Here is a 27,837-nt window from a genome sequence, read left to right on the forward strand (position 1 = left end):
TGGATGTGACACTGCATAACCATGAAAATGAAAGCTCAGACTAAAAACCTAGCAGCAGCTGTTTGCGCAATTTACAATGAAATATCAAAAATACAATTAGTACATGTATATACCATGTACATCAGCTTTGAAAAAAATTCTTCTTGTAACCCTGACTTAATACGTTCTAAGCTACTAGAATAATGAATGATATCCACAGTATATGGTTAGTCTGTGTATAGGTAATGTCACATATAATCTAATACCATATTACTATTAGCAATAGAATTCACAGTAGATGCCATCATACAGAGAATATAAGTAAGTAAGATCAATGGCAAGTATTGGTAATACAAGTTACTTGCCAATGTTTATCATTCACATTAAGACGCCATAGTTATCATTAGAGTTGATGATTACTCTGCTCTTTGGTGATGTTGATGGGTATAGTCAGACTGGCCATTACTTATTTATTAGATGATTTGCTATACATTGGCCGTCTTTTATCTGCTCTTGGGTAATGTTGAAGTAGTGTACAAGTAACTGGCCCTTTCTTCTATTTCTGCCATTACGTGGCCAACATCAATAAATTGATTATTCTGTCATTTTTTGGATATGCATGTAAATTATTTAAAAAGAAAAAGACTAGTCTACGACTCTGTGTTATACATTCAATATACACTAAAACAGTGAAATTAAAAACTTGCTGGATGGTGGTCTAGTTCGCCTTATGTAAGTGGGTCTTGAAACATTCAAGACAACCAGCGCTGGTGATGGCATTGGATAGGGTGTTCTAGATTCTAATCTCTGTTCTACACCATGGTTCTTGGAATCCGTAGACCGTTTTTTATTTCGAGATAATACGTCTGGTGGAGCGAGAATATTTTCTGTGTCAACGTTATAGTCCCAGTTGTTACTAACCCTTTGAATTTAATTATTGTACACGTAAATTGAGATGTAGGGTATGGTTAGTGAGACCACAACCCAAAGACAATAAACATCGACATCTAAACGGCAACATACAGCCTTCTACATTCGACAGGACAGTTGTGTTTATATAATATATGTCGAGCTCTAAATCGTCCCAGTCTGTATACAAGTTTTGAATTCATTAAAAAAAAAAAAAGATCTGCCACCAACACCTAATTTAAAACAACTACCAAAAAAGTTAAACTACTATGCCATAAGAAAACCCGGGCGAAGTTCCTGAAGTGGAACAGGAATGGAGATGTACAGGGTTGAACTAACTATATGACATTTCAATCATCCCACATTTTTAATCTGGATCAGGGGACTACATAAAATAACAATAAAACAGTACAAGAAATGGTCTGATAGATTACAAAAACACTAAAATGATAAATAATATCAATGGAGTTACTGTAAGCAAGCTCGAAGCTTTTATACTGCTGATACAAAATCATTCGGTCCTACAATCTAATCTGTAATATCGGTTGCTGTACTTCATAGAAATTTCACACAGTAACAACAGGAAGATACGACCTTGTGTCAAACAAATTTAGTATTGCCTGAAACTATAAATAAACTCATAGATAATAAGCGAGTCAATGATACCCCTCTCTCTCAAAAAAATTTAAAAAAACAGACGCAGTGATTGCACAACACTGATCGGTATAAACTTAGATTGTATCAAACCAAAGAGAAATAATTTAACGACAATAATGGTCCGATAGATAACAAATCCTGTATACTATACTATCTTTTTCTCGTACACTTCAAGCTCTAATTCGGTCCGAGTCCTGACATTTTTAACAGGGACTACATAAGACCTGTCATCAAGACAGATTTCCTGACTTTACCTGATACACACAATAGCATGTACTGCGAGGCTAAATTAAATGTTGGATGCACAGGCAATTGTCGTATATGAGTAAAAAAATCTGAGACAAGTGCCTGTGTTTGAGTATACTCGATCGATAATTCGCCTCCTTCAGTAGAATAACACAGGATATATAAAACAACGTACAATGTAACATTTACAATAAAAGTAACAGATCAATTTTGTTCTGATCTCAAGAATTATGGCTTTTGTATACGTCGTATTTGCTTCGGGATTGATCAATAATGTCGAACCGCATATCACTCCAATTGTCCTTTTGTGGCCAATTATATTCGCAAAAAGACGGACAGTTAATAATCAAACGTCTGAATATATCAAATGGTCCCAAATAAATCTCTAGGTATATAGGGGTTGGACAACAAGTTCTATATGTTGTCCCAACTTTACATGACATTGTCACCTGCCAGTATAAGAGTGTCTCTTTCTGTAGTCAACTGGTTGTCTCCAACTGTCTATTTATTACCTGTAAATTTATACATTCCACTACAACTTTTCGTAAAACCATATCAAAATCACCAACAAAAAAAATAGCATGCTCACTTTTTACAGGTCCATGGAATTTTCGTATAACGAATTCAACTGAACACGGAAACTTAAACTTCAACTAATTTTTCTTACTTTACTCAGATTTCTGTTGTGATTTAATGTCATTGCCCATCTTTTACACATTTATGCAAAATATGATTGTTAAAATAAATTTATTTTCACTTTTCCAGGTATGGTAACAATAAAGTGAATCCTATTATTATAACAGAACCGCATTTTAGTGGAAACGAAAATTCACGATATCATGGGAACTATCATATTGTGGACCCCTTTAACTCTCATGAGAATTATGTATGTGTTGATCCAGTTCATGAGCAAACTCATAAACACACTGCATATGTTGGTAGGAGCATATCATATGAAAATAAATCCGTGATTGGAGACTTAACCGACGAGATGTTGGAGTGGTGTAGGAAACATGGACTGAAACGGAGAAAATCTTATGTGTAATCCTAACCATACTGATCTTCAGGTTGTGGCAATTTCGACCTTGACGCTTGACAGTGGTGGATTCAAAAGCCACTTTTCTTTACCCATGCCGAGGGCCGCGGTCTACAGTGTCGAAAGATGAAATGAACATAATATATAATGCACACATTATTCATTTTATTGTGGCATTGGTGCCCCAAATTTATTTCCTGCAGAGCTTTTTTATACGGTAAACAATTAAAATTGTAAAAATCTAAATATGTTTTTAAAAATCCGACAAATATATTAATTGTTTAATATTCAAGGGTGTTAGCAATTTCTTCACGAGTTTGGTCAACCATAATTCGCGTGCCATAGTTCCTTAATCGCAGTAGGTCAATATTGACTCAATAAACTTATATTTGAGTGATATTAAATTGTTTATATATCTACAGATGCCCCGTCATCAGTCGCAGTAGTTAATAAGGTTAGTATGGACTCAATAAACTTATATTTGAGTGATATTAGATTGCCTATATCTACAGATGCCCCGTCATCAACCATAAAAAAAATCAACATATGTTTCTGGCAATGATTTAAATTAAAAAATGTAAATGGAATGTATGTTTTGGTTACCGATAGCTTGGTTTACTAGTTTGTAGAATGTCATATAGGTTTAAAGTTTGGTAAGCCGTAAATCATACATACACTGCTGTTTCAGGTTGGGGTGAAGGTTTGCGCCTGTTGGGACGTTTAAACCAGCTGCATTTGTATGCACCTGTCCTGGGTCAGGAGCCTGTTGTTCAGTGGTTGTCGTTTGTTGGTGTGGTTCACAAGTGTTTCTCGTTTCTCGTTTTTTATATAGATTAGACCGTTGGTTTGAATTATTTTACACTAGTCATTTTGGGGCCCTTTATAGCTTGCTGTTTGGTGTATTCCAAGGCTCCGTGTTGAAGGCCGTACTTTGACCTATTATTGTTTACTTTTATACATTGTGACTTGGATGGAGAGTTGTCTCATTGGCACTCATACCACATTTTCTTATCTATATATAATTTACCCAGCATTTGCATTTCAAACGTGTTTCGGGCGATGAGATTTTTTTATACAGTTGAAAAAGTTAAATTGATTATTTGATTTGTGTTAAACGGCACTTTCAGCACTTTTGTGCTATTTCGTGATGGTCAGATTTTATTGGAGGAAGCCGGAGTGCCCAGAGAAAGTGAAAGGAGGCAAGGAACAGCTACAGCTACAGCTCAATGTTGGAAAATTTTACCATCATTTGCTATTAAGCTTAACTTGTAGATTCAAAACTATCTTGATTATTTTAGTTTTCATGTAACGAAGTAGGAGATTTTCACATATCTTTAGTAAGTACTGCCAGAGAACGGACATCTGAACTGTTTGTCTCCGAGGGTATCACAACTAAGTAGTCAGTGCTTCGGTATTGACACGAGTATTGTCTCGCCTGTGACGAAAGTCGCAGCTGGAATGTAAGAAATAGCGATTACAGTCCGGCGGTGGCGGCGGCTGCTTAAACTATTGATATAAAGCTTCTTATTGCAGGAGTAAAAGACCTCATTTTCGTGGGTCAATGTTTAGTGTTTGTGGTTAGATCTGTTTCTGTCAGCAATAGGTTAACTATTTTTTGTGTATGTAATAGTTGTAAGGTGTACATGTTCATCTGACGACCTCATTTACATGAATCATTGATAATGTTAAAGTGTGTAAGACATAAGACATAAGACATAAAGCTTTATTTAAAGTCGGTATATATAAAACCGACAGGGCAACTATAAAACAAAAAATACATATCGAGTCATGCACACATGAATTAAACATAGAAAGCAAGAGTTCGTATTAATATATAAACATGCAACACAAAGTTCTTTAAAGCATCTTAAAAGTTAAACATACAGTGAAGCATGCACTTATGAGATAAAAACACAAAAGCAAAAATAAAATGGTTTGCACATAAAAGCACATAGAGATTAGTTAAGTAACAAAAATTAACACAAAGCAGCAGAAGCACTATAGTAAGGATAACAAAATAATTTTGCCATGCTGAATTGTTTCAGATAAGGGCGAAGGTTTGGTACCATTAAAACGTTTAAACCAGCTGCAATTGTTTGCACCTGTCCTAAGTCAGGACTCTGATGTTCAGTGGTTGTCGTTTGTTGATGTGGTTTATAAGTGTTTCTCGTTTTTTATATAGATTAGACCGTTGGTTTGAAATATTTTACACTAGTCATTTTTGGGCCCTTTATAGCTTGCTGTTTGGTGTATTCCAAGGCTCCGTGTTGAAGGCCGTACTTTGACCTATAATTGTTTACTTTTATAAATTGTGACTTGGATGGTGAGTTGTCTCATTGGCACTCATACCACATCTTCTTATATCTATGAAAACAAAGCATTAAACTAAAAATAATGAACAGAATTAACTGGTTTTGCAGGCAAAACATTGGCATGAACTGCCAGACCAAGAATTTATCAAGTTCTTGAATTGATTTAAAGATGATTGCTTACGTAGCTCATCTGGCAGCTCGTTCCAAAGCTTAGCACCCGCATACCTTAAAGATTGTAGGCCGTATGCAGTTGTTCTTACACGTGGTAAGTCGGCTGTATTCTGGTATCTAAAAGAGTAAGTGTTTTCCTTTTAAGTGTATTAAATCATGGAGATAAACAGGACAATCTTTATTAATAATTTTGAAAACTTCAATCGCCAATGATCGCATTCTTCTTATTTTTAAAGATGGTAATTTTTATTTGCAGAGTAGATCTTCATAACTTGCTGAATAGTCTTCATAGATAAATCTTAGTGTTCTCTCTTGAGTTTTCTCTATCTTTTTTGTATTAACCTCCCGACAAAAGTGTCAAACTAGTGGGCAGTAATTAAAGTTGGACATTATGAAAGAATAATTAATTGTTAATTTTCCAAGTTTAGTCAGGTGTTTTCCAATTCTTTTTAATACATCTATAGCTGTTTAGATGCTTTTTTGCATTTTATAGAGACATGTTCATTGAAATTTTATTCAAAATCTATTGTTACACCTAGAAGTTTAACGTTATCTTCACATTCTATTTCATTACCTTCTAATTTAAATTTTAAGTTTTTGTCTTTAGTTTTTTTACCTACAGCTATAGCTTGAAATTTTTCAGGATTAGCTTTCATTTAATTTATTGAGAACCAATTAATCAAAACTGTGCTTTCATCTTCTAGAGTATTAATTAATTGAATCTAAATCTTTATCTGCGTATGAAAGGGTGTTGTCATTTGCATAATTATAGAGTTCACTTTTATGAATAAAATAGAAAATGTCATTTAAAAAAATATTAAATAATGTCGGCCTCAATATAGACTCTTGTGGCACCCCTTTAAACATTGATTGCCAGTAGCTTGAATTAGTACCTACTTTAACACACTGTATTCTATTAGTTAAATAACTTTCCAAAAGTTTAACAGAAGAGGCGGAGACACCATAGGATTTTAATTTTAGAAGAAGGAGGTAATGGGGTAGGCAACCATTAATATAGCTGCTACATGTTTATTCTGATCTAAAGCCTGTTTCCAATCTTCAATTATTTTCAATAAAACGGTTTGGCATCCATATCCTTTTCGAAAAGTTGACAGAAAAATGTGGAAAAAAGAATTAAAATATTCTACAAGTTGAGTTTCTATAGACATCTCAAAAATTTTGAAATCATGGGCAATATACTTACAGGTCTATAGTTTCCTTTATCTAGAGTGTTTGAATTTTTATGCAGAGGTATTACTTGTGCTTCCTTTAATTTATCTGGGAAAACAGCTGATTCAAATGATTTATTTATTAATTTAGAAATTGGATTGAATAATTCAGATTCAGATAGTTTTGATATTTTTGAAGAGATTCCATCTTTTCCTGCTGCCTTTTTAATATTAATTTTATTGATTTGTTTTTTACAAACTCAGAATTTACTGGGCTAAAACACAGTTCTTCTCTTTCTGGTTTGTTTTCTTGAATTACTTTAATTCTGCATGTGTTGTTTGTAGTAAAACCTTTATCTTAAAGACTGTCAACGTAAAATCAATCACGATCAGTTAAGTAGGCGAGATATTTTAACGTATGCACTCTTGACGTTGTATAACATACTATGGTCGGGTTGTTGTCTCTTTGACACATTCCCCATTTCCATTCTCAATTTTATATTTTTAAATTCCCCGTTGATAAATTAAAAAGTAATACAGAAACTAAGGTTTCGACTCCCCCAGGCAAAATTGACCTAACCTTAGGTGAATTTGACTATTCAATTAAGGTCCTTTTTTTGTCATATTACTCCAAACGTTACAATACTTATTTACAAATTCCTGCATGTCATTCAATTTTATAGGTTTGAGTGTCAATCACTGTGTCTGATGCAGCCGGCAAATCCAGGAAAGCGCTTCGGACGCACGAAATTTATAGCGTGTAATTTTCATTTGAACAAATTGATTTGCAATCAAATTCAGTGGCTCTTTCGTATCCTACGATACAGATAACCAGTTTAAAAACGTACATTATTCAGTTACAGTTAGAGCAGAGACATATATATGTCTCTGGTTAGAGTATAAAACTGTAAAACTTAGGTAATAGTTGTCTATATACACTGAGCTTTTCAAAATAATTTTATAAGGCTTTCAGTTCCCGAAATTTCTGTTAAAAGTAATGACAGTCATCTTAGTTGGCAGGCACATACTCTCGACCATTAAAAAAAGAAGACAATAATAGGATAAAAGATTGGTCGAAACAGAGATGTGTAATTGCTGATGGATTCCCATTTTAAGAGATGGATAAAGAAACCACAATTTACTTTTATCTTAATAAAGACATTTAAACAAACATCTCTGTATGGAAATAATTGTGCAGTGCAGAGTAGAGAGCGACTTGAAGCTGGAACAGTCTGGCAGTTTGGAATATATGCGAAAGAAAAGTAACTCAAAATTTAAAAGCTACTTATCGGTAGAAATTCATGCAAGGTTTTATCGTAGATTTTTTGCCATTTTCACAAATTTCAAGGGCATTTATCAGGCCTGAAACAACTCATTTATAATTCAAGGCATTTTTCAGTTCCAAAGGTCGAGTGGTGACCCTGTCCGTGTTTGGGTTCAGAATCTATACACATACATTCACATCAAAATAAACATGTGTACTGACTTTCAAGTTGATGTAACTACAACTTCATGGTCAACTACCTTAACCAAAAACTTTAACCTGAGAATGTCCTGATTTCACACCATCACATTTCCATGTCACAGTGTACCATGAAATCGAGTTCAAAACCAAATTTTGACAAAAAATTAAAAGATTACATCATTATGATCATTTGCATTTCCTTTCAAGTTGATGTGACCACAACTTAATGCTAAACATGCTTAACCAAAACCTTTATACTGATACTGGACAGACAAACTGATGGATCAGAAAACATAATGCCACCTACTATCATAGGTAGGGTGTAAAAGTGATTTTAGCTGACAAATTTCATAAATTATAACAGAACTGATTTAAGTCCATGTTAAATGTCGATGCTATTTAATCTTGAAGGTGATGTTTTGACAGTCACAGGTGTTCATTTTGAATCATTTTGATTTATTCAAGCTTTTTTAAAAAAAAAAACATCAATTCAATGAATGTAATGCTTTTGATGCAGTAATTTTATATTCATGACACTCACATTTTTGACTCTACCCATATATGAATTTGAATCCAAATTCTGAGTGGAGAAAGTGTGAGATAATATTAATTCAGAGCTGATTCAGTGTTCTCTCCAGGGCCTTTTAGCATTACAGTAATGTGTCGTTATATTGCTTCAATGGTTTGATTGACTGTTGATCGCTTAACGTCCAGTGGCAAATAATATTTCATGCATGTTCAAGGAAGAGGACAAATCAACAATAAATAAAACAGGTAGGTCTTGTAATAGGGTCAATCGGGCTGATTCGGTGAAGAGAGGGAAATTTATACTGCCACTGGAAATCAGGATATATTGGATAGGGACAGAAGTCTAGCCTTGCAACAGGCCACATACGGACCCCTTAGAAAGTTGTTGCAAAAGTTCTTAGTGCAGATAGCTTCAGGAGGCATTGGATTTAATGTCCCCATTCTGACCATACGTGCTAGAATGAGATGCTATTTGATATGATTTTCTTATAGATTGTGTCAAGGAAACAAAGTTATAAATTCTAAATCCTAGATGGTATTTGTAAATCTATTTTTACCAGAAATGAATGCTATATGAAATTTTTGACAGGACACATTGAGGGATCTTATTTTGGTCCTTCCATTCATTATCTCTTCTTACTTTGTTTATTTGTTGGTTGGTGTATAACTCCACTTTCAGTGACATTGGCTATATCATACCCTGTATTTATTGGTGGAAGAAGCCAGAGTACCTGGATGAGGGTCTGGATTGGGTCCTTCATTTCTTTTTTCTTTAATCTTTTATATCATTTTTCTCTCTATTCTTTATTTATTTTGCCCACTATTCTCTATTCTTTATTTTTTAGTCCTATTTTTCTCAATTCTTTTTATTTAGCCATTTATTCTGTGTTTTTGCCCATTATTCTCTATTCTGTAAACCCCTTCCAGACCCTCCTGGATAGAACCAACAAGTAATGTCAGAACAACAATCCTTGTCAATTAAGATTGGAGTATAACACACCTTGTCACTTGCTGTGATGGAACTCCCAACCTCAGAGTTTACAGGGTAGTGTTTTTGATAAATTAAACCATTTCTAAATATGTATTGCTACACATTCATGAAAACTTATGGTCATACCAATATTATGTACTTTAGTTTGGCATTGCACAAGGTCCTGCTTTTCTCCAACTGTTTATGATGTCTTTAATTTGTTGGGCGTGTACTGATTGCTAGTCTTGTAACATCATATATTTATTAGTTGTTATTGGCTTTGAACTTGCTTTCTGTAAGTGTGAATACTATTAGATGCCAGGGTACTTTGTCTCTTGTATTTATGCTAGTTGTTTTGTGTCTTGTGCCAATATGACGAGTCAAGTCATTTCCAACAGTTTGTTCTTATGTTGTGCTGTTGCACCACTTTCCCAGGTTAGGGGAGGGTCGAGCACTCACAGACATGTTTAACCTCCCTGAATTCTATATGTGCCAGTCCTATGTCAGGAGGCTGAAATTCCAATGTTTCTTTGGTTGCTGGCTGTAATATTGTTTTCACATAAATAAGGCTGTTTGTTTTCTCATTTGAATTGTTTCACATTTTTGAATGTTGAGGCCTTTTAAAGCTTACTTATAAGGTATGAGTTTTGCTCATAGTTGAAGGCCTATAATTGATTAAATCCACATCATTTGGATACTGTTGGATTATTGTCTCATTGGCAATCATACAACATCCCCTTTTTGTATAGTGATTACTGTAGATGAACTACTTAAACCACTCTGCCACTGAAGCCCCTGCTTATATTAGACTTGACACCATAGTTTAAGTTGAAATGATGAAATTGTAAAAAGTAAAAAAAGTGATGGAAATAAAACTGATGACTTGAGGCTAGAGAAAATTAAGATATGAAAACTTCATAATTTTATTTCTTTTTTCCATGTTTTTGTCTGTTATCAACATTTTGTGGGACTTTTCTGGTCTGAGGCAAATAATTAGAGGTAACCTGCATCATAACAGTTAATGCCATACAAGATAAGCATGCCACACAGGCAAACCATGTTGTGCCATCGGCTACAGATGAAAACCATTCAGAAAACAATGCTAGGTAAACGGTAATTGATATGCCTGTAAAAGCAAGTAAGCCAGAAGTGGCATGATACAGCTTCATGTCTACTAACTTTGCTGGTAAACGAAATATATTGTAGTATTTTAATCCAATGCCACCTACTGTTTGCAAAATCAAATAACATAAAGTTCCCACTCCAAACCATGAATGCCAGGTTTGAAAGTGTGGTTTATTATTTTTGTCTTTGTTAAGGTAAATAGCAGTGAAGCCTCCAGCTGCACATACAACTCCAAAAAACATCATGAACCCATGTATTGTTCCTCGAATCAATCGGTTCCAATTTAAAAATAATGAACTTTGTTGGTTAAACAGCATTATAGCTTCAAACATAAGGAACATCATCTGAAATGAATAATATGAAAGAATTAAAACATCACTTTTATTGCATGTTATGTAGGGAAGACACTATCTTAGATAGTGTCTTCCCTACATAACATGCAATAAATAAATATCTTTCTTAAAACTCTTACAAGAATTAACTAAAAATAAAGGTTGCAAAGAATGGATAACACGAAGTTCTCAATAATATTTTGGTTAAAATATGAAATTTTCTGACCTTTTTTACTATCATTCATATACTTCTAAGGGGAGGCAATGCTCTATTTTTACAGAATATAGATTTTTGAAGTAATGACCAAAAGTACAATTTAAGGTAGATTCATGGTATACCGCCATCTTGGATTGTACAATCGCAGTACACAATCGGTCTAGTTATTTGCCCAAATCTGCAAATTAGGAGACAGATTTGCAATTTATTTGTCACACTGTTTATTTATTTAAAGAAAACTTGGTGATTTATTGTATTATTCAAAATATTCCAACAAATATTGAATTTTGTGTTTTGGAATCATTTTTTTCAACTAAGCCATTTAAGGGGAGATAACTCTTTTAGTAAAAAATTACACTGGCTTGATAGGAAAATTTTTAATTTTTACTTGTAGCAAGAAATCAAGTTCGGTGACACCATTTTTTCTTTTTATTTTCTTAAAACATGTTATAAAACCTATCTTCTCACAATTTATTTCAAAATTCTATCTCATAGATTTCTTTTTATGCAAAGTATAAGAAAATTCTATCTCAAAAAAAATATATACCGATGATCTACCGTAAAAGGCACTCAAGCATAAAATGCTAAATGTTACACAAAAGCTCTGAAGGATTTTGTCTGTCAATCCATCCACAGTTGGAGTGGCCCATGAGCACAGGGTGGGAAAAAATACTGGCTTGTTCCCATTCTATTAAGTAGACATTGCTGTTTCTTATACATCTGTGTTTGAACATATGACTCTTACATGTACTGGTTCAGATTTTATAATCCATTGATAATTTGTATTCAATATTTCTACAAAACAATACCTATAAATTTGAAAGTACACTGTGGGCATATGAAGCCAAAACCACTTGACCTTTAATGTAATTACTGATTGATGTCTTTTTTGGGTTGTGTTGTTGGATTACAGTCTCATTATTGTATACACCACATCTTCTTCATATCATACTAAACTGCATTTTACTATCCTAGAAGAATATTGTACGAGTGGTAAAATATAACTGTTGTTCATGGATGAAATGTAGGTCATACATGTATTAACCATGTGTGTATGGTATTGCACTGTATACAGAATTGTCATATTGAAAAAGTTACAGACATATCATGGGTTTCCTGAGTAATGAACTTAACACAAAAGATTATCAGTCACTAAAGCATAAAGATTAAATGTAGATCAAAGTGACTGAATAATTGTTTCAGGGTTCTCACTAGGGCATTTTGAGGGCGAGTCCTGGGTCTCACCACTTTTTAAAATGCTGAGTCCCAGCTTGTTCTGATTAGTCCATAGTCCAGTTACTTGTTAAATAGTTCTGATCGGAACTGTCTTAATAATCTAACTTTACGTCCTTGAATGGAAGTATCCTTTATATCACTGGATAAGTCAGGTTAATATAGTATATATTTATATGGAAGCAACCAAATCTTTGTACTCCTTTCATTCAAAACACATACAGTATGAATTTTTCTCATTGTTGAAGCCCATATGAGGACTTGTAGTTGTTTACATCCAATAGAAAACAGTTTTCTATTTATGTAGACCTTATTACCGAAAATCTTCTAAAAAAAAAAGAATTTGAACACAACTTTATATAGGTATGTCACATTCAAATTAATTAGGGTATAAAATATGTGAATTTTCATCCAATGTTTCTGTCTAAACACTTTTACACAGATTCAATTGGCCATTTCAGAATCTATAAAGAACTATGGATAATTTTATTGTTCCTACTCCAAAACAAAAACATTGTCACGTCATTGGTTGAATTTCCATTGTTTAGAACCTTTTAAACCAATCACGATGTTTTGGTGTACACTTTAGAAAATATTACCCAGAATGCATAAGATTCTGAAACGGAGAATTAGGATACAAATATATTCAAAATAGTTGTTAACATTTGCACTCAATTCTAGAATAAAACAAACCATTTAGACTGTAGAAAGATATTCAACCTTTCCTTCACATTAGTACATTTAGTACAAGATGTAGACTATTATTAAACTGCATTTTTGATTCTGGTAATATTTTTTTTTAATTCATTCAAGCCAATTTCAAGGCAATCAGTATCTTTAAAATTACTTACAGCTATTGTCATTAGTGTAGGATGCCATGAAAATAGACCTGAAATTTAAAAAAATCATATTCTGAATCATCTAAAAAATAAAAACATGCAGTATCAAAAAATTTGATTACCGGGTATTACAAAATCAAATGAATGATAAACCATAAAATCAGAAGATCACAGATAATCCCTGAATTAGAGGGCATTCCCTTTCTTGAGGTTTAATTTTTTTCATCACAGCTTTTCAATTATAAAGTTTGCATATTCATGGTAACTTTATGCTCCTCTGCAGTTCAATACATATTACTGATGTCACTTGAAATCACCAATACATGTATTTCTTGTACTGCAGAGGAGCATTAGGTTTAATTTTGAAAGTTATGCTCCTATGCAGTATGTAACTGTTTAGTGCATATTTGTGATTTTTAAGTGAAAAATTAGTCTGAGGAGGAGCACACTTTTTTTTAATTTATGAACAATATGACAATGTGTTTAAATTATCTGATAATTAAACCTCTCTTTTTGTTGCAAAATAGCAAAATGTCACTTGCATGTTTCTTTTTTTATGAGAATCTATAATTCAGTCGATAGATACAGAAGTGAAGGTACATGTAACTGCCTTAATGGTGTTGTCAGCTATAAAATATCATAATCACTTTAAAATCAGAGCATGAGCGACCCTCTGTTCCGGTAGATAAGGGGATTTAAAGACTAAGACTGAGGTGCTTAAACAAAACAAAACAAAATTTAAAGTGCCCAGATGACCATGGGCCTCACATGTATTAATCAACCTTCAGGTAGTCTAATGATGGACATATAGGGCCATCATATTGGATATGAATTTTAAGGCCACCATTTATCAGAATATGTCCCAGGCTGTACTGCACTTTCGGTTTCATTTATAACCCTAATGTACATGATTCAGAAATTCTGTTTTCAATTTCAATTTAATTTTTGAATAGATGACATAGTATTGATCTGGTAACTTTAAACAGATACAATAACATGAATAATAATGAATATTTGTTTTCGCCTTATGCTGTGACTAAAATTGAGAATGGAAATGGGGAATATGTCAAAGAGACAACAACCCGACCAAAGAGCAGATAACAGCCGAAGGCCACCAATGGGTCTTCAACGCAGCGAGAAAATCCCGCACCCGGAGGTGGTCCTCAGCTGGCCCCTAAATAAAATTGTGTACTGGTTCAGTGAAAATCGACGTCACACTAAACTCCAAAACATATAAAGGAACTAAAATTAAAAAACATACAAGACTAACAAAGGCCAGAGGCTCCTGACTTGGGACAGGCGCAAAAATGCGGCGGGGTTAAACATGTTTTGTGAGATCTCAACCCTCCACCTATACCTCTAGCCAATGTAGAATAAAGAAACACATAGCAATACGCACAGTAAAACTCAGTTTAAAAGAAGTCCGAGTCCGATGTCAGAATAGGTAACAAAAGAAACTAAGCAAAATGATAATGATACATAAATGAACAAAGGACTACTAGCAGTTACTGACATGCCAGCTCCAGACCTCAATTAAACTGATTGAAAGATTACATGTATGTCTTCATCATATGAAAATCATATGAATATTATATTATGTCTGTTCTATAAGATTTGCTAGTCTTGAAATACAAATCTGATATAGCAGAGTGAAAGATATGATTTAATTCAAATTGATTTCAAATAAGAATGTAATGACTTAGACATTGAGTATATAAGACTTTCTCATACACAACTGCAACAAATTGGGTAATTTCAATCTTTCCAGCTTCACTAACATGACTAATGGGCATAATTATGGCATATAAAGCATGACAACCTTTTTTTATTAATGATTTCAAGATTCAAAGTATTTAGACATTTCAGCACAAACAGATAAAATTGAATTATCTATTCATGAATTCAATTTGTTAAAACAACATTCTTGATGACCTGGGATGTATTTTTACCGTGAAAATAATCATTAGAAAAGACTTTCAAATCAATCACAGACAAGACAATTTCCAATCAATAACAGAAAAGACTTTCAAATCAACTCAAATGATGACAGGGGGTGAAAATGGAGGAGGTTTAAAATGTTTACAAGAAAAAGGGAAGTCTCTCTCTACTCTAAATTATTAATTTTTTTATAATAAAATTTGAACTATTAATACTTGAACCGGGAACAGCCGAATATATCATAAATCCTGTGAAAAGGATTGTAGCAAAGTGTGCAACCATTTCTCAACTGTGAGTTTCAGCCACTCAGTGCTCAGTTTGTTCTGTCAGAATCATGTGGCTGGGGACTCATAAACATGAAAGTGTTGATTTGAGAAATAAAGAACCCTTTCTGTTGGAACGATTTTTTTTTAGAATATTCTGTGCATATGAATTGGATTTATGTCTACTAAATGTTTTCTTTTCTTTTAAAATTTGTAAAGGAAGGAGTAGTTTTCAAAATTTTCTGTAGAAAAAAATTATTTCAGACTAAATTTCTCTCATCACCGCGCACTGTAAGCAAACGCGAAACTGATTCAGATGAACCGAAAGCACCACATTGACGCTGATGGACGGCGTCTGTCACAAAGAAAAGTATGAAAATACAATAACTGATTACAGATACAATGCAGAAAAGCTGAAATTTGAAGGATAATATCAAGTTTGAAATTTAAGTGGAATTTCCAAACATCAAATATAAGTAAATGTGCTAATTATAAATTAACGAAAAATTAAGTAGCAAATCATCCAACAAAACAACCCATAGACTGGCATAGTTTATATTATAAGCATTTAACTTGTACAGTACATGTTTACTATAGGGCAATCTTGATGTCTTTTTGCTCAATTTACATGATATCCATTAGTCCCAGCATGATGCTATGACTGGAAAAGCAGAAAAAATAACAAATAACAAAATTATAAGACGAAGAAAGACAATTCAATAGCTAAAACAACATCTAAACAAAGACAAAGTAAGATGCAATTATAGGGTACCTTACTGTAGATAACTGATAAACAGTTGAGGGGGGGGGCAGTGTGTGAAACCTCCGCTCGCCAAGGCGAGTAATAAACAAATTTGGCGAGCACTGATACTTGGTAACTTGCCAATGTGGCGAGTGATATAAAATACTTCAACTGGCCAGAAAAAAATTCTCTGGCCAGTTGAAGTATTTTGACAGTTGTCAAGCCTTATATTGTCAAAGGTCCATGAATTTTAAGTCTGTTGAACTAATTTCAATGTGTAGTGTTACAAAAAATGATATTCTTAGCTCCTAAACATTTTATTTATCGCGATTGGCAAACTAAAACATTATTATGATGACCTTGACACCATTGAATCAGCATGCTAAAACCTACTATAAAATCCCCACCTTGCAGATTTTAATTTCTTGACATGACTGAAATAAACATATTATGCATGCAGTTGGGTATCAGTGAGTTACAAATAAAGCATTTATCAAAACCTGAGACTATTATTTTTTGTGGTTTTATTTAGTAAATTAAGTTAAAAAGACAATATTATTGCAATGTATCCTTGTATTATGCCAATTTATGGGTTTTCGTGCTATTTAAAATGCATTGTAATGTCACAATGTACACTGAAAAAGCATGCATAGTACGAATTCATATGACGTATGAAAACATGTGATCTGACAATATGTTAATTTAAATGATTTTAACTTTAGAAATATGGTTCTGTTGCGGTACCCTATTACATGAAAACTGGTAAAAAAAAGAAACTGATATATTCAGACCTCTAATGTAAATGGTTAAATACAGTGGATGTAATTATGATAGGGTTGTCTATCTTTTGCATATTTACAGCCCCCATATTGTTATATAAGGAACTTGCATACAAGTCATAGAGTACCCTTAAAACTAGAAAACAGTTGAAAATTAGATTTTTTGGAAAGTAGACTATCATATAATAGAGGCAGGTGTTACCTGTGAAAGAGGACGAAATCCATATAAATTTCCACAGAGAACTCATTTTGTTTGCTATTCCGTCAACAGAACAGGAACAGGGTGATATACAGATTTTTGAAAAATTAAAACTACAGTAAAATGATTTTGAGTCTTGTTACTAAGGCCACCATCTATTTTTGTATACATTTTACTAATTATGACATTTTAAACAAAAAAAATCACTATGATCTATCATTTAAAACAACCAGTAACTTATGAGATACTCTACACAATTGATTTCACGACTGAGACTGATAAATTAAGAAGTTGTGACGTTTACAAATTGCATAACACAATTCCCAGCATAATTTCTTGTATAAAAGTAACTGAATTACAGAAACGTATCTGATGCTGGTCTTATTGTTAGGAATTTTATTTATGACATAATTATTAATGTAAACAAATAAATGCTATCTTTAGGTAGCGTTTTTTTCTACGTTTTAAGGGATAGTTTAATTAAAAACATAATGATTTTTCCTAAAAAAAAACAACAAATATACAATGTGGGTTTATTACTGACCTTTGTACAGATACAAAAATCTGACTGTTTGGTCTGAGGTGATTCTCCCCCAGAGAACTCATGTTGTTTGCTATAAAATCGTATGTTGAATAAGCACTAGACTCATTTTAATATGTTTTTTTCAAAATGTTCGTCTTCATTATTCTTTTTGGTAATCAGTTAAACAAATTTGCGTGAAATCCTATGTTTTACATATGGCAACTTAAGACAACAGAAGTGGAACAGGGTAATGTGCAAGCTCAACTGTTAGGAAAAAAAAGTTAACAATTTTGAGTTCATTAGTATATTGATTTTTCATGAATGATTTTCTTACTGTTCTTGGGGACTTTGTCATCTTATCAAAATCTGTCATTGTGGAGGGCATTTGATATGTAAGCTGGCTCACTAAAGGTTCTTTCTATTACATTTATTTAAGCAGATAAAATATGGGAGCTAAAAGAAAAAGAATATCAGCTATTGGTGAACAGCAGAGTGAAGACAGAGAAGAATCACCAGGCCCACCAGCTGGTCCATCAAGTCAAACTAAGAGACGAAAAAAATCACCACATTACAGTCCAGTAAGTATACTGAGAGTACGATTACACAAAAAAAGGCTGCATGTTTGTTTGTTATTGTTGAAAGATCTCTCTCAATCATAAACTTTTATTTCTTAAACAAGTTTTAAAGATTTTCCTGTAACAACAAAAATTTGTAATTTGTCAGAGCAGTTCTACATACATGTACATGTATAGTACAAAATACTGGTATGTGATTTAGTTAAAAATCAATCTATCTGATGCTGATTGGAAAACTGAAGTATGGCAATTCCAGGTGAATGAAGTTATACAAGAATGATGTAGAAGATTATATGAAACAAGCATGTTTAGACAAAAATTGATGGGAGATACATGTAGTATTTTCTCATTTGAAATGAAGAATGTGTGTCCTGAATGTGCATTAATATATGTTTATAGCAGTGTTTGAATAAAAATTTATTTAGATACTGTAAATAGATCCTACATGTAGGTGTACATATTCAATATACATGCACAATAATATATATATATCATATTTCATGAAAAATTACATTCATTGTAGACTGAGATTTGTCAAGAGCTGTATGAAACAATACGTAATCATAAAACAGATGATAGTCGCTTTCTCTGTGAAACTTTTATCAGGGCACCCAAAAGAAGGTAAGTTTAAGAGTTTTAATGAATCTGTCAGGATGTTGTGCTAGTTAGTAACATAAATCTAGATACATTTGAATATCAAGTTATGTGTTTGGAATCAAACTTTCTCATTTCAAAGAGTGTAAAAAGAGTTTTTATCTAGACTTTCTGGCTTCTAGCAAATCAGTCTTTTCATTTACTCCTATAGTTCAGAATGCCAGTTTTGTTCAGTCTGACGTAAGGTAGCCACCTCTATCCACTTGCCTACAAAAGTAACTACATAGTGGGGGCTATCTTTAATCAGACTGACTTTGTTATCAGCCAATACTTTCTTTACTCAGCACAAGACCAACTAGAAAACAAGAAAATCTGAAACAAAAATACTTTAAACACAAAATTGACATTAATTTTGTCCATTGGTTTAATCCCTGTGGAAAGTGATGAAAAGGAACTTGCAGTAAACGTTATTGTGTCTTTGAAATGACTTTGTCTCTCTGATGAATCACCCAAATTTCTTCTGTCATGCCTAGCTTACAAGTATGTTAATGAAAGTATTTTTTTTTAATTGTGATGGCGCATTATGATAGTAATGTTTTTTTTTTTGCTTACTGTAAATTCAGAAATTATTGTGTGCATTCATTCTTGCAATTTTGTCATTTAAGACTAAAATGCGATTTTAATTTTTGCGATATTGAGGAAAATCCTGTTTAATTCATATAAAATATTTCAAAATGCAAGTTTAAATTATTGCGATTATAACCCTGTCACATTTTTCGCAATAATAAAAGCATCACAACAGTTTCTGAATTTACAGTAATGAATATTCATACTTTGGTTTATGTGTTGATACATAAGGAGTTAACTACCATAAAGAACTATTTGATTATTTCTAGAACTGCAGCAGACTACTATGAAGTAGTATCAACACCTATAGATCTCCTACAGATTGGTCATAAATTAAAAACAGAAGAGTATGAAGAAATAGAACAGTTAACAGCTGATATGGAACTGATGATTACAAATGCAAAATCATACTACAAGGTAGTTTTACATGTGTGTCAGTATACTAACATCAAAATCATACTACAAGGTAGTTTTTACATGTGTGTCAGTATACTAACATCAAAATCATACTACAAGGTAGTTTTTACATGTGTGTCAGTATTCTAGCATCAAAATCATACTACAAGGTAGTTTTTACATGTGTGTCAGTATACTAACATCAAAATCATACTACAAGGTAGTTTTTACATGTGTGTCAGTATAACATCAAAATCATACTACAGTGTAGTTTTACATGTGTTTCAGTATACTAACATCAAAATCATACTACAAGGTAGTTTTCACATGTGTGTCAGTATAATAACATCAAAATCATACTACAAGGTAGTTTTACATGTGTGTCGGTATACTAACATCAAAATCATACTACAAAGTAGTTTTACATGTGTGTGAGTATTCCTGCATCAAAATCATACTACAAGGTAGTTTTTACATGTGTGTCAGTATACTAACATCAAAATCATTCTACATGGTAGTTTTTGCATGTGTCAGTATTTTAACATCAAAATCTCTATCTTGAATTGAAATTATTGTATTCTTCATTTACAGAAAAATTACCTCAAGTCTAATAATTCAATTATATTCCCAAGACATGCAGAGTTGCTGTTGTTAGCTCACCTGGCCCGAAGGGCCAAGTGAGCTTTTCTCATCACTTGGCGTCCGTCGTCGTTAGCTTTTTACAAAAATCTTCTCCTCTGAAACATCTGGGCCAAATTTAACCAAACTTGGCCACAATCATCATTAGGGTATCTAGTTTAAAAAATGTGTCCGATGACCCCGCCAACCTACCAAGATGGCCGCCATGGCTAAAAATAGAACATAGTGGTAAAATGTAGATTTTGGCTTATACCTCTGAAACCAAAGCATTTAGAGTAAATCTGACTAGGGTAAAATTGATTATCAGGTCAAGATCTATCTGCCCTGAAATTTTCAGACAAATCTGCAATAACGTTCAGCAAAGTAAGATCTACAAATAAGTCGTCATGACCAAAATTGTCAGTCGACCCCTTTAGGAGTTATTGCCCTTTATAGTCAATTTTTAACAATTTTTCGTAAATTTTTGTTATCTTTTACAAAAATCGTCTTCTCTGAAACTACTGAGACAAATTTAACCATACTTGGCTATAATCATTATTAGGGTATCTAGTTTAAAAAATTTGTCCGATGACCCCGCCTTCCAACCATCATGGCCGACTTGGTTAAAAATAGAGCATAGGGGTAAAATGCAGTTTTTGGTTTATATCTCTGAAACTAAAGCATTTAGAGCAAATCTTACAGGTGACAAAAACGTTCATCAGATTGAGATTTATCTGCCTTAAAACTTTCAGATGAATCCGACAATCTGTTGTTGGGTTGCTGCCCTGAGGTAGTAATTTTACAGAAATTTTGCAGTTTTTTGTTATTATCTTAGATATCATTATAATATCTAATATCTAATACTATTAATTATGATTTTAACCTTATTTTACATGATTTCCAAAGCATCAGTAAATACAGGTGAGCGACACAGGCTCTTGAGAGCCTCTAGTTTAAATATTGAGAACAAACAGTACATTTAATATGGGAAAAGAAACTCAGCATATTAGAAAATTCATGGGGTAAACTGCAATGATCAGCAACCTAAAAGACAGCTTCCAAAAAATGAAATCCTTGAGGTCATGATCACAATAAGGTTTTGAATGATCATAGGGTACTTGGACCAAAGCCAGCTCTAAGAAAAACTCTGACAAGTTCTGAAACAATTCAAGAAAGACAACTGGGGGTAAACAAAGCAACACTACATGTAAAGTTCCCTATTGCGTATTCACAATTATATATATGATTATATGAAAAATAAATTATTCTAGAAAACCAGCCAGGAATATAAGGATGCCTGTGATTTGTGGGATTTGTACATCAACACAAGAAATGACCTAATAGCTGAAGCATTAGGAGAATCCTCTAAACAAGATCCAGGAAGACGTAGAAGTTTGAGAAAAGTTTCTACAATGGAGGGTGATGATGATGATGAAGATGAAGAAGAAAAAAGTGATGATACCAAGGTCTGCATTTGTATATTTAGTATTTGTATTGGTATTTAGCTCACATTATCCTTTTTTTTTAATGAGCTCCTCTGAAACCATTTGGTCAATTTGAATTAAATTTTGCCACAACTTTCCTCAAGGTGTATAGTTTTAACTGGGGATGTAGTATAGTTATCCCAAAATAAAGGACACTGTTACTATTGATTAAGCATTATGAGATAAAAACAGACTATTGATAAAGCATAATGAGATAAAACAGGTCTTTTATATGATATCCTGTAAATATCTGATTTTTATGCCCCACCTACCACGGTAGAGGGGAATTATGTTTTTCGGTCTGTGCTTCCGTTCGTTCGTCCGTCCGTCTGTCCCGCTTCAGGTTAAAGTTTTTGGTCAAGGTAGTTTTTGATAAAGTTGAAGTCCAATCAACTTGAAACTTAATACACATGTTCCCTATGATATGATCTTTCTAATTACAATGCCAAATTAGAGTTTTGACCCCAATTTCACGGTCCACTGATCATAGAAATGATAGTGCGAATGGGGCATCTGTGTACTATGGACATATACTTGTTCTGTAAATCTTTATCTTGCCTGTAAAAATGTTGCAGAATTCGTGACATAGGGATTCTATTCTGGAGGCAACAGTGTAAACTATTTATATTAAGCTTGTTGTTTCAGAAGTTAGAAGACATCATATCCTGCATACAAGTGTCTTATGTTCTAAAGTCTGTCTGGCGTATGCCTGTTGTTCTTGACCTCATAGTATGCAGGAAATAACTTAAACTTAATAAAATTGAGAATGGAAATGGGGAATATGTCAAAGAGACAACAACCCGACCAAAGAGCAGACAACAGCTGAAGGCCACCAATGGGTCTTCAACGCAGTGAGAAAATCCTGCACCCGGAGGTGGTCCTCAGCTGGCCCCTTAATAAAATTGTGTACTAGTTCAGTGAAAATGGACGTCACACTAAACTCCAAAACATATAAATGAACTAAAATTAAAAAAACATACAAGACTAACAAAGGCCAGAGGCTCCTGACTTGGGACAGGCGCAAAAATGCGGTGGGGTTAAACATGTTTTGTGAGATCTCAACCCTCCCCCTATACCTCTACATAAGTACTTCACACCAACTGACAATGGTTTAGGGTTATAATAGTTTTAATAGAAAGTAAATTATCTTTAAGGAATTAATAGAGTACAATTTCACCAATTTTTAAGAATAGTATTAAATGTTTGTCCATATTAGTAATTTATCAAAGGTTTATTCTACCTCAGATATTAGATGATCAGCAGGATGACCCTGAAGATTTTGAGGCTTTATTTGGATCTGTTGTGACGGCCAAGGATAATGATAGGGATATTAGTACTGTGTTCCAGTTACTGCCTCCAAAATCAGTAAGTTAACATTACAATTTTTAAATTTTCACTTATCCTTTTTTACAGAAATATAATAAGTGCAGTGTTTCATACAGTCAGAGCTCAGACATAAACAAGACAGAAAATTGGGAGACTTGTGCAAGTCAGATTATGTATTTTTATCTCACCCTGACCAAAGGGCCAGTGTGTGCTATTCTCATTATTTGTGGTTCGTCTGCTGTTGTGGGTTAATTCGTACAAATATCTTCTCCTCTAAAACTACGAGGCCACTTTTCAGAAATAAATACATGGGAGGGTAGGAACTCCATATTATTTTATTACCTAGGTGGAGGGTATTTCATTAGTTTCACTGATATTTATGTGGTAAAAAAATTCATTTGATAGTAAACCTCCAAGGTAATTTTACTGGAAAAGCCATATATATTATAGACAAACTTGAATATTTGAGAAGCCTTATCTTTGAGCAAGGTTCATTTGTGATTTTTAACAAAATGTAAAATCTTGTTTTCAACCTTTTTTTTCGAAGAGGGTGTAAATATTTATCTTTGTCATGAATAGGTGTCTTTTTTTTAAATGTATTGAATGTATAATAATTTAGATATCTTATTTCAGAAATACCCAGAGTACTACCAGATAATTAAACAGCCAGTTGACCTGAAGATGATTGCACAGAATATAAAACATGGTCGCTACAGGTCATTAGATGAAGTTGAACGAGATCTGTTGCAAATGGTGAAGAATGCAAAAACTTTCAATGAACCAAAGTCGCTCATATATAAGGTATTACTTATCAAATCTAGTGGCATTAGCATCAGTTGTCAACATTGTTATGCCCCTTAGGATAGAAGAGGGGCATGTTCATGTGCATCTGTCATTCCCTTAGCAGGTTTAAGTTTGGGTTTCAGGTAGTCTACCATGCAGTTGTGGTAACATCAACATGAAACTTAGTACAAATATTCAGTGTGAATTGACTCTTTAACATAAGCCAAATTAGGGTTCTGACCCAGATTCTGTGGTTAACTAGTGTTAGTGGGGCAAGGATTACATACATACATATATGTTTACCATTTATACATACATATTTGTTGGCCAGTTTTTAGTTTTACATAATTAGGTATTTGTGATATATACCTACAAAGCCATATACAAAAACATATCCAAAGTTTGAGAGTAAATGTAACTGTTTGTGCCAGACACTTAAACAATTACATGCTTAATTATATGTGTTTTATATTTATTTCAGGATGCTTGTACCATAAAGAAAATTGTTCAAAATAAAAAGATAGAATTACAAGCAAAAAGAGCACAGATTCCTTTGTCTGATAGAAAGAAGTAAGATTAATTCTGAAATTGAATATCACACTGTATTATTATGACAAATTTACCTCACGTTTACTTTCAAGTATTTGGAAGTAATTGAATGAAATAAGCAGATTGACCTTTATCATTCAAATTTTGTATGTGAAGTCTGATAATTCCAAGAAAGACTTTGATGAAAAAATCAGGCCATGTTAATGTGCATTAATACATGCTTTGACTTCAGATTAAGTGCTTTGTTTTGAAAAACCAGTACTTCGCAAAATGCTGAAATCATTTTGATATAAAAGTCTTATTTGTTAATGGGGAGGAACAAAAATTATTTACAAATGAATAGAAAACAATTATGTTAGATTTCTCTTTATGTACAATATACATGTATATCAGTAATTACATAACCCCTGCCATTTTCTTTGTAGTGGAAAATTTTTCTTTCTTTAAAAAAATCCATTCAGAAGTTATTCACCATTTTAGAATCTGATGCATACTGGGTAATATTTTCAAATGAGTACACCAAAACATATACAATTTAATAACGAAATAGAATAATGTAAGAGTGTTTAATTTTCCCAAAACAAATTGGTGAGATGCAGGAGGTAAAAGTTATGCACTGGTTATCTGAATATATCTCCCAAAAATTATTTATAAAATTGCATATCTACTTATCCTCGAATGTGATTGGTGCATTAGAATTCTTTTCCTTGGTTAACATTTGATAGACGATTTTGCCGAAACTACTTCCGTAACCTATTTAAACACTGTTGATTTCACTGTGATACATTCATTCAAGATACACATGAATTTAATCGTAGGGTTCCACAAAAAATGAATTAAAGAAAAATAACATATGTTTGGGTTGGCAATTATCAGGATTAAACACGTTTATGCTAGAGGTTATTGATGTGGTAACTGGGCAGATGCCCTGAAAACTTTACATGACAGGCCTTTGGATTTGTATTCAGATTGTGAGTGCATCAAGCCAGTTTACAAATTAATAACCTGTTGAAAAAATGTGTTAAATCCAATAATACTAATAAGTAGGAATAAATAGAGAATTAATATGTTCACTTACCACTTGCTTTGTTAAAATATCAGTTTTGTTCATTAACTTTGTTTGTTTGAATTTTTATATTTACTTTTTTTGTTAAAAGAGAAAAAGAATTATGAATGGTTGATTATTGAGAAATGTTCATATGCCAACGAGACAGTTCTTTTATAGTTTTTCTGTTGATAATCACCTATGATTGTTAAATAATGCTCAAAGGTCTAAGGGACACAATAATGAAATTAAGACAACCCCAGTATAGTTTTTGCATTATTTTAACCATAGTCTGATTTTTATAAGAGGAGAGAAATTTTTCATTTTATTTCTAAACGAAAGATAACATTCAATAATAATTCTCTTGTAACTCTTAAATAAGTGATGTATTATCAAGAATGTTATCTTTTAATTTTAGGAAAAGAGAAACTAAGATGATAATAAAGATGACAGATATATGTGCCGATTTACAGTACCCAACAGACGATGATGTACCTCAGGTCCAATACGATGATATTGATGATGATGAGGATAGCATGCTAGAACAGAGTCAGTTAGATTATGATGATGATTCTGGGGCTGAGACAGTTGCATCAGAAGATAATGAGAGTCCTTTCTGGACAATATTTAATGCAGTGAAAGCTTTCCGTGATGCTAATGGACAGACAATTTATGAACCATTTGTCAAACTGCCAAGCAGAAGGTTAATAGATAATATAGACACTTGTTACGACTGAACTACAAGAAAATATAATACTTTTTTTAATTTCATGCACAGTGGAGATTTTATCTATGAAATAAGATCATAAATACTTTTTTATTGTAATTGTACATGTGATGTTAACAATCTAAAAGTTAAGACAATTTCAAAATACAAGTTTTATGCCTATACTTCTGTTCCTATTGATACAAAATTCGATATCTAGTAGGTAGAATAGGATATTATAAATTGAATCAAAATATTTTACTGTGCAGAAGTTCATTTCTTTTTGGGTATCAATTTTTGTGGTTTATGAGAACACCAATCATTGGTTTGTGGGATTTGAAAATAATGGTTTTATTATTCTTTATTTTATTTTACTATTTTAACAAAAATATGTTTTTCCTTAGGCACTAAATTTCACTCTCTTGTACCATGAAATCTATGAAAATTAGTATTTCAGGAACATGTATTGCTTTGTTTGCATTAATACTATTTTTTTGTTTCTGTGCCTTTAACAAAAATTGTCCAAGCAGGGCCCCTGCTGACACATCAGTTTTCTAGTTGTTCTCTTGTTTTTATCACTTTTGATTGTATATTCCAGGTTTTACCCAGACTATTATGACGAAATAGACAGACCAATGTCATTAGCAAATATCAGAAAGAAGATCAAGGTAAGCATGTTTTAAGGTGTAAGGACCATTATTGACCATATGGTTCAAATGTTTTTATGCAAAGCTAACTACATGACTTAAGGCAAACATTGGAAATCTCAAGAAACAATATTCCACTAGCAAATTTTGTTTAATGATTTTTAACAGTTTTTTATGGACTTCCATGAGGAAAATTTTTATGCCCCTGCTATGTGAGTCATTTACTGTTCTAGAATTATGCCCCTGCTATGTGAGTCATTTACTGTTCTAGAATTATGCCCTCTTTTTGTTTCCACACTCTAACTTAAGTTTGTCTCATCCAAATTTTATGACACTCATACACAATGCTAAGAACCCCAACATGCAGACAGAGTTCGAATTTGGGTTGTGAGTAATTTACCATTCTGAAGTTTTTAACTTCGAAAAATGCAAAGCATTAGCGGGGATTCGTGTCCTCAGACACATTCTTCTTTTATTTTACATTATTTTTGACCATATGGTGAAGAAAATTTGATATAAACACTTTAATAACACAAGTATGATTTTTCTCTTTTCAAAGTTTCAATTGTTTTTAAAATCATTGGCTGAATTTTATTGTGAAAAGATTCTGTGTTGTGGTGTTTATATTCTATCAAATTAATAGTAATAGATAAATATACAAACAGTTTTCTTTTATTAAAAAGATTTATTTAAAAAAAACTTATTGAGTTAGTAAAAGCATATATATTTTGTAATCCCATACCTGAAAGGACAGTTCTGTACAGAATTACACATTTCAATAAACAAAAACAGAAGTTGTGTTGTTGTTTTTTAGAGAACTAATATGATCATTTAAAAATTTACTATAACGTGATT

The 27,837-nt window shown here is 32.8% G+C and overlaps 3 protein-coding genes and 1 long non-coding RNA gene across 27 annotated transcripts in view; 2 read left to right on the top strand and 2 right to left on the bottom strand.

Annotated features, from left to right (window-relative positions):
* LOC127709454 (FERM domain-containing protein 4A-like) overlaps positions 1-3,114 on the top strand; it is a 96,894-nt gene extending 93,780 nt beyond the window's left edge. For all 7 annotated transcript variants that reach the window (XM_052215066.1, XM_052215020.1, XM_052215010.1 and 4 more), the window contains one exon: positions 2,557-3,114. In XM_052215066.1, coding sequence (XP_052071026.1) covers positions 2,557-2,836 — 280 coding nt within the window. In that variant the 3' untranslated portion in view covers positions 2,837-3,114. The remainder of the gene's footprint in view (positions 1-2,556) is intronic.
* LOC127710157 (uncharacterized) overlaps positions 1-27,837 on the bottom strand; it is a 460,084-nt gene that overhangs the window by 301,422 nt on the left and 130,825 nt on the right. The window lies entirely within an intron of this gene.
* Positions 10,350-15,511, bottom strand: LOC127710021 (transmembrane reductase CYB561D2-like). The gene is made up of 3 exons (XM_052215742.1): positions 15,342-15,511; positions 13,201-13,238; positions 10,350-10,911 (listed from the first exon to the last, which is right to left on the bottom strand). Exons 1-3 carry the CDS (start codon positions 15,406-15,408, stop codon positions 10,366-10,368), a joined length of 651 nt encoding a protein of 216 aa, XP_052071702.1. The 5' UTR covers positions 15,409-15,511; the 3' UTR covers positions 10,350-10,365.
* LOC127709375 (protein polybromo-1-like) overlaps positions 15,711-27,837 on the top strand; it is a 63,368-nt gene continuing 51,241 nt past the window's right edge. For 8 of the 18 annotated variants that reach the window (XM_052214874.1, XM_052214905.1, XM_052214915.1 and 5 more), the window contains exons 1-10: positions 15,712-15,865; positions 18,072-18,210; positions 18,731-18,828; positions 19,698-19,845; positions 21,714-21,908; positions 23,172-23,291; positions 23,886-24,053; positions 24,517-24,605; positions 26,048-26,332; positions 26,934-27,003. In XM_052214874.1, the coding sequence (XP_052070834.1) occupies positions 18,079-18,210; positions 18,731-18,828; positions 19,698-19,845; positions 21,714-21,908; positions 23,172-23,291; positions 23,886-24,053; positions 24,517-24,605; positions 26,048-26,332; positions 26,934-27,003 (1,305 nt within the window). In that variant the 5' untranslated portion in view covers positions 15,712-15,865; positions 18,072-18,078. Of the gene's footprint in view, positions 15,866-18,068; positions 18,211-18,730; positions 18,829-19,697; positions 19,846-19,883; positions 19,895-19,933; positions 19,945-19,983; positions 19,995-20,033; positions 20,045-20,129; positions 20,141-20,179; positions 20,191-20,277; positions 20,289-21,713; positions 21,909-23,171; positions 23,292-23,885; positions 24,054-24,516; positions 24,606-26,047; positions 26,333-26,933; positions 27,004-27,837 lie in introns of those variants that run through there. The other 10 variants (XM_052214954.1, XM_052214886.1, XM_052214891.1 and 7 more) reach the window with 10 other exon arrangements.

This window comes from Mytilus californianus, unplaced genomic scaffold (genome assembly GCF_021869535.1).
Source record: "Mytilus californianus isolate M0D057914Y unplaced genomic scaffold, xbMytCali1.0.p SCAF_1, whole genome shotgun sequence".
Lineage (NCBI taxonomy): Eukaryota > Metazoa > Mollusca > Bivalvia > Mytilida > Mytilidae > Mytilus > Mytilus californianus.

Bases quoted from the DNA above. Each gene is read 5' to 3' on its own strand.
- LOC127710021 (XM_052215742.1), bottom strand. From the start codon at position 15,408: ATGGTTGCACACTTTGCTACAATCCTTTTCACAGGATTTATGATATAT. The intron at 13,239-15,341 runs GTATTAATAGTT...TTTAAATTTCAG, and splicing joins TTCGGCTGTTCCCGGTTCAA to GTCTATTTTCATGGCATCCT. The intron at 10,912-13,200 runs GTAAGTAATTTT...TATTCATTTCAG, and splicing joins CTACACTAATGACAATAGCT to ATGATGTTCCTTATGTTTGA.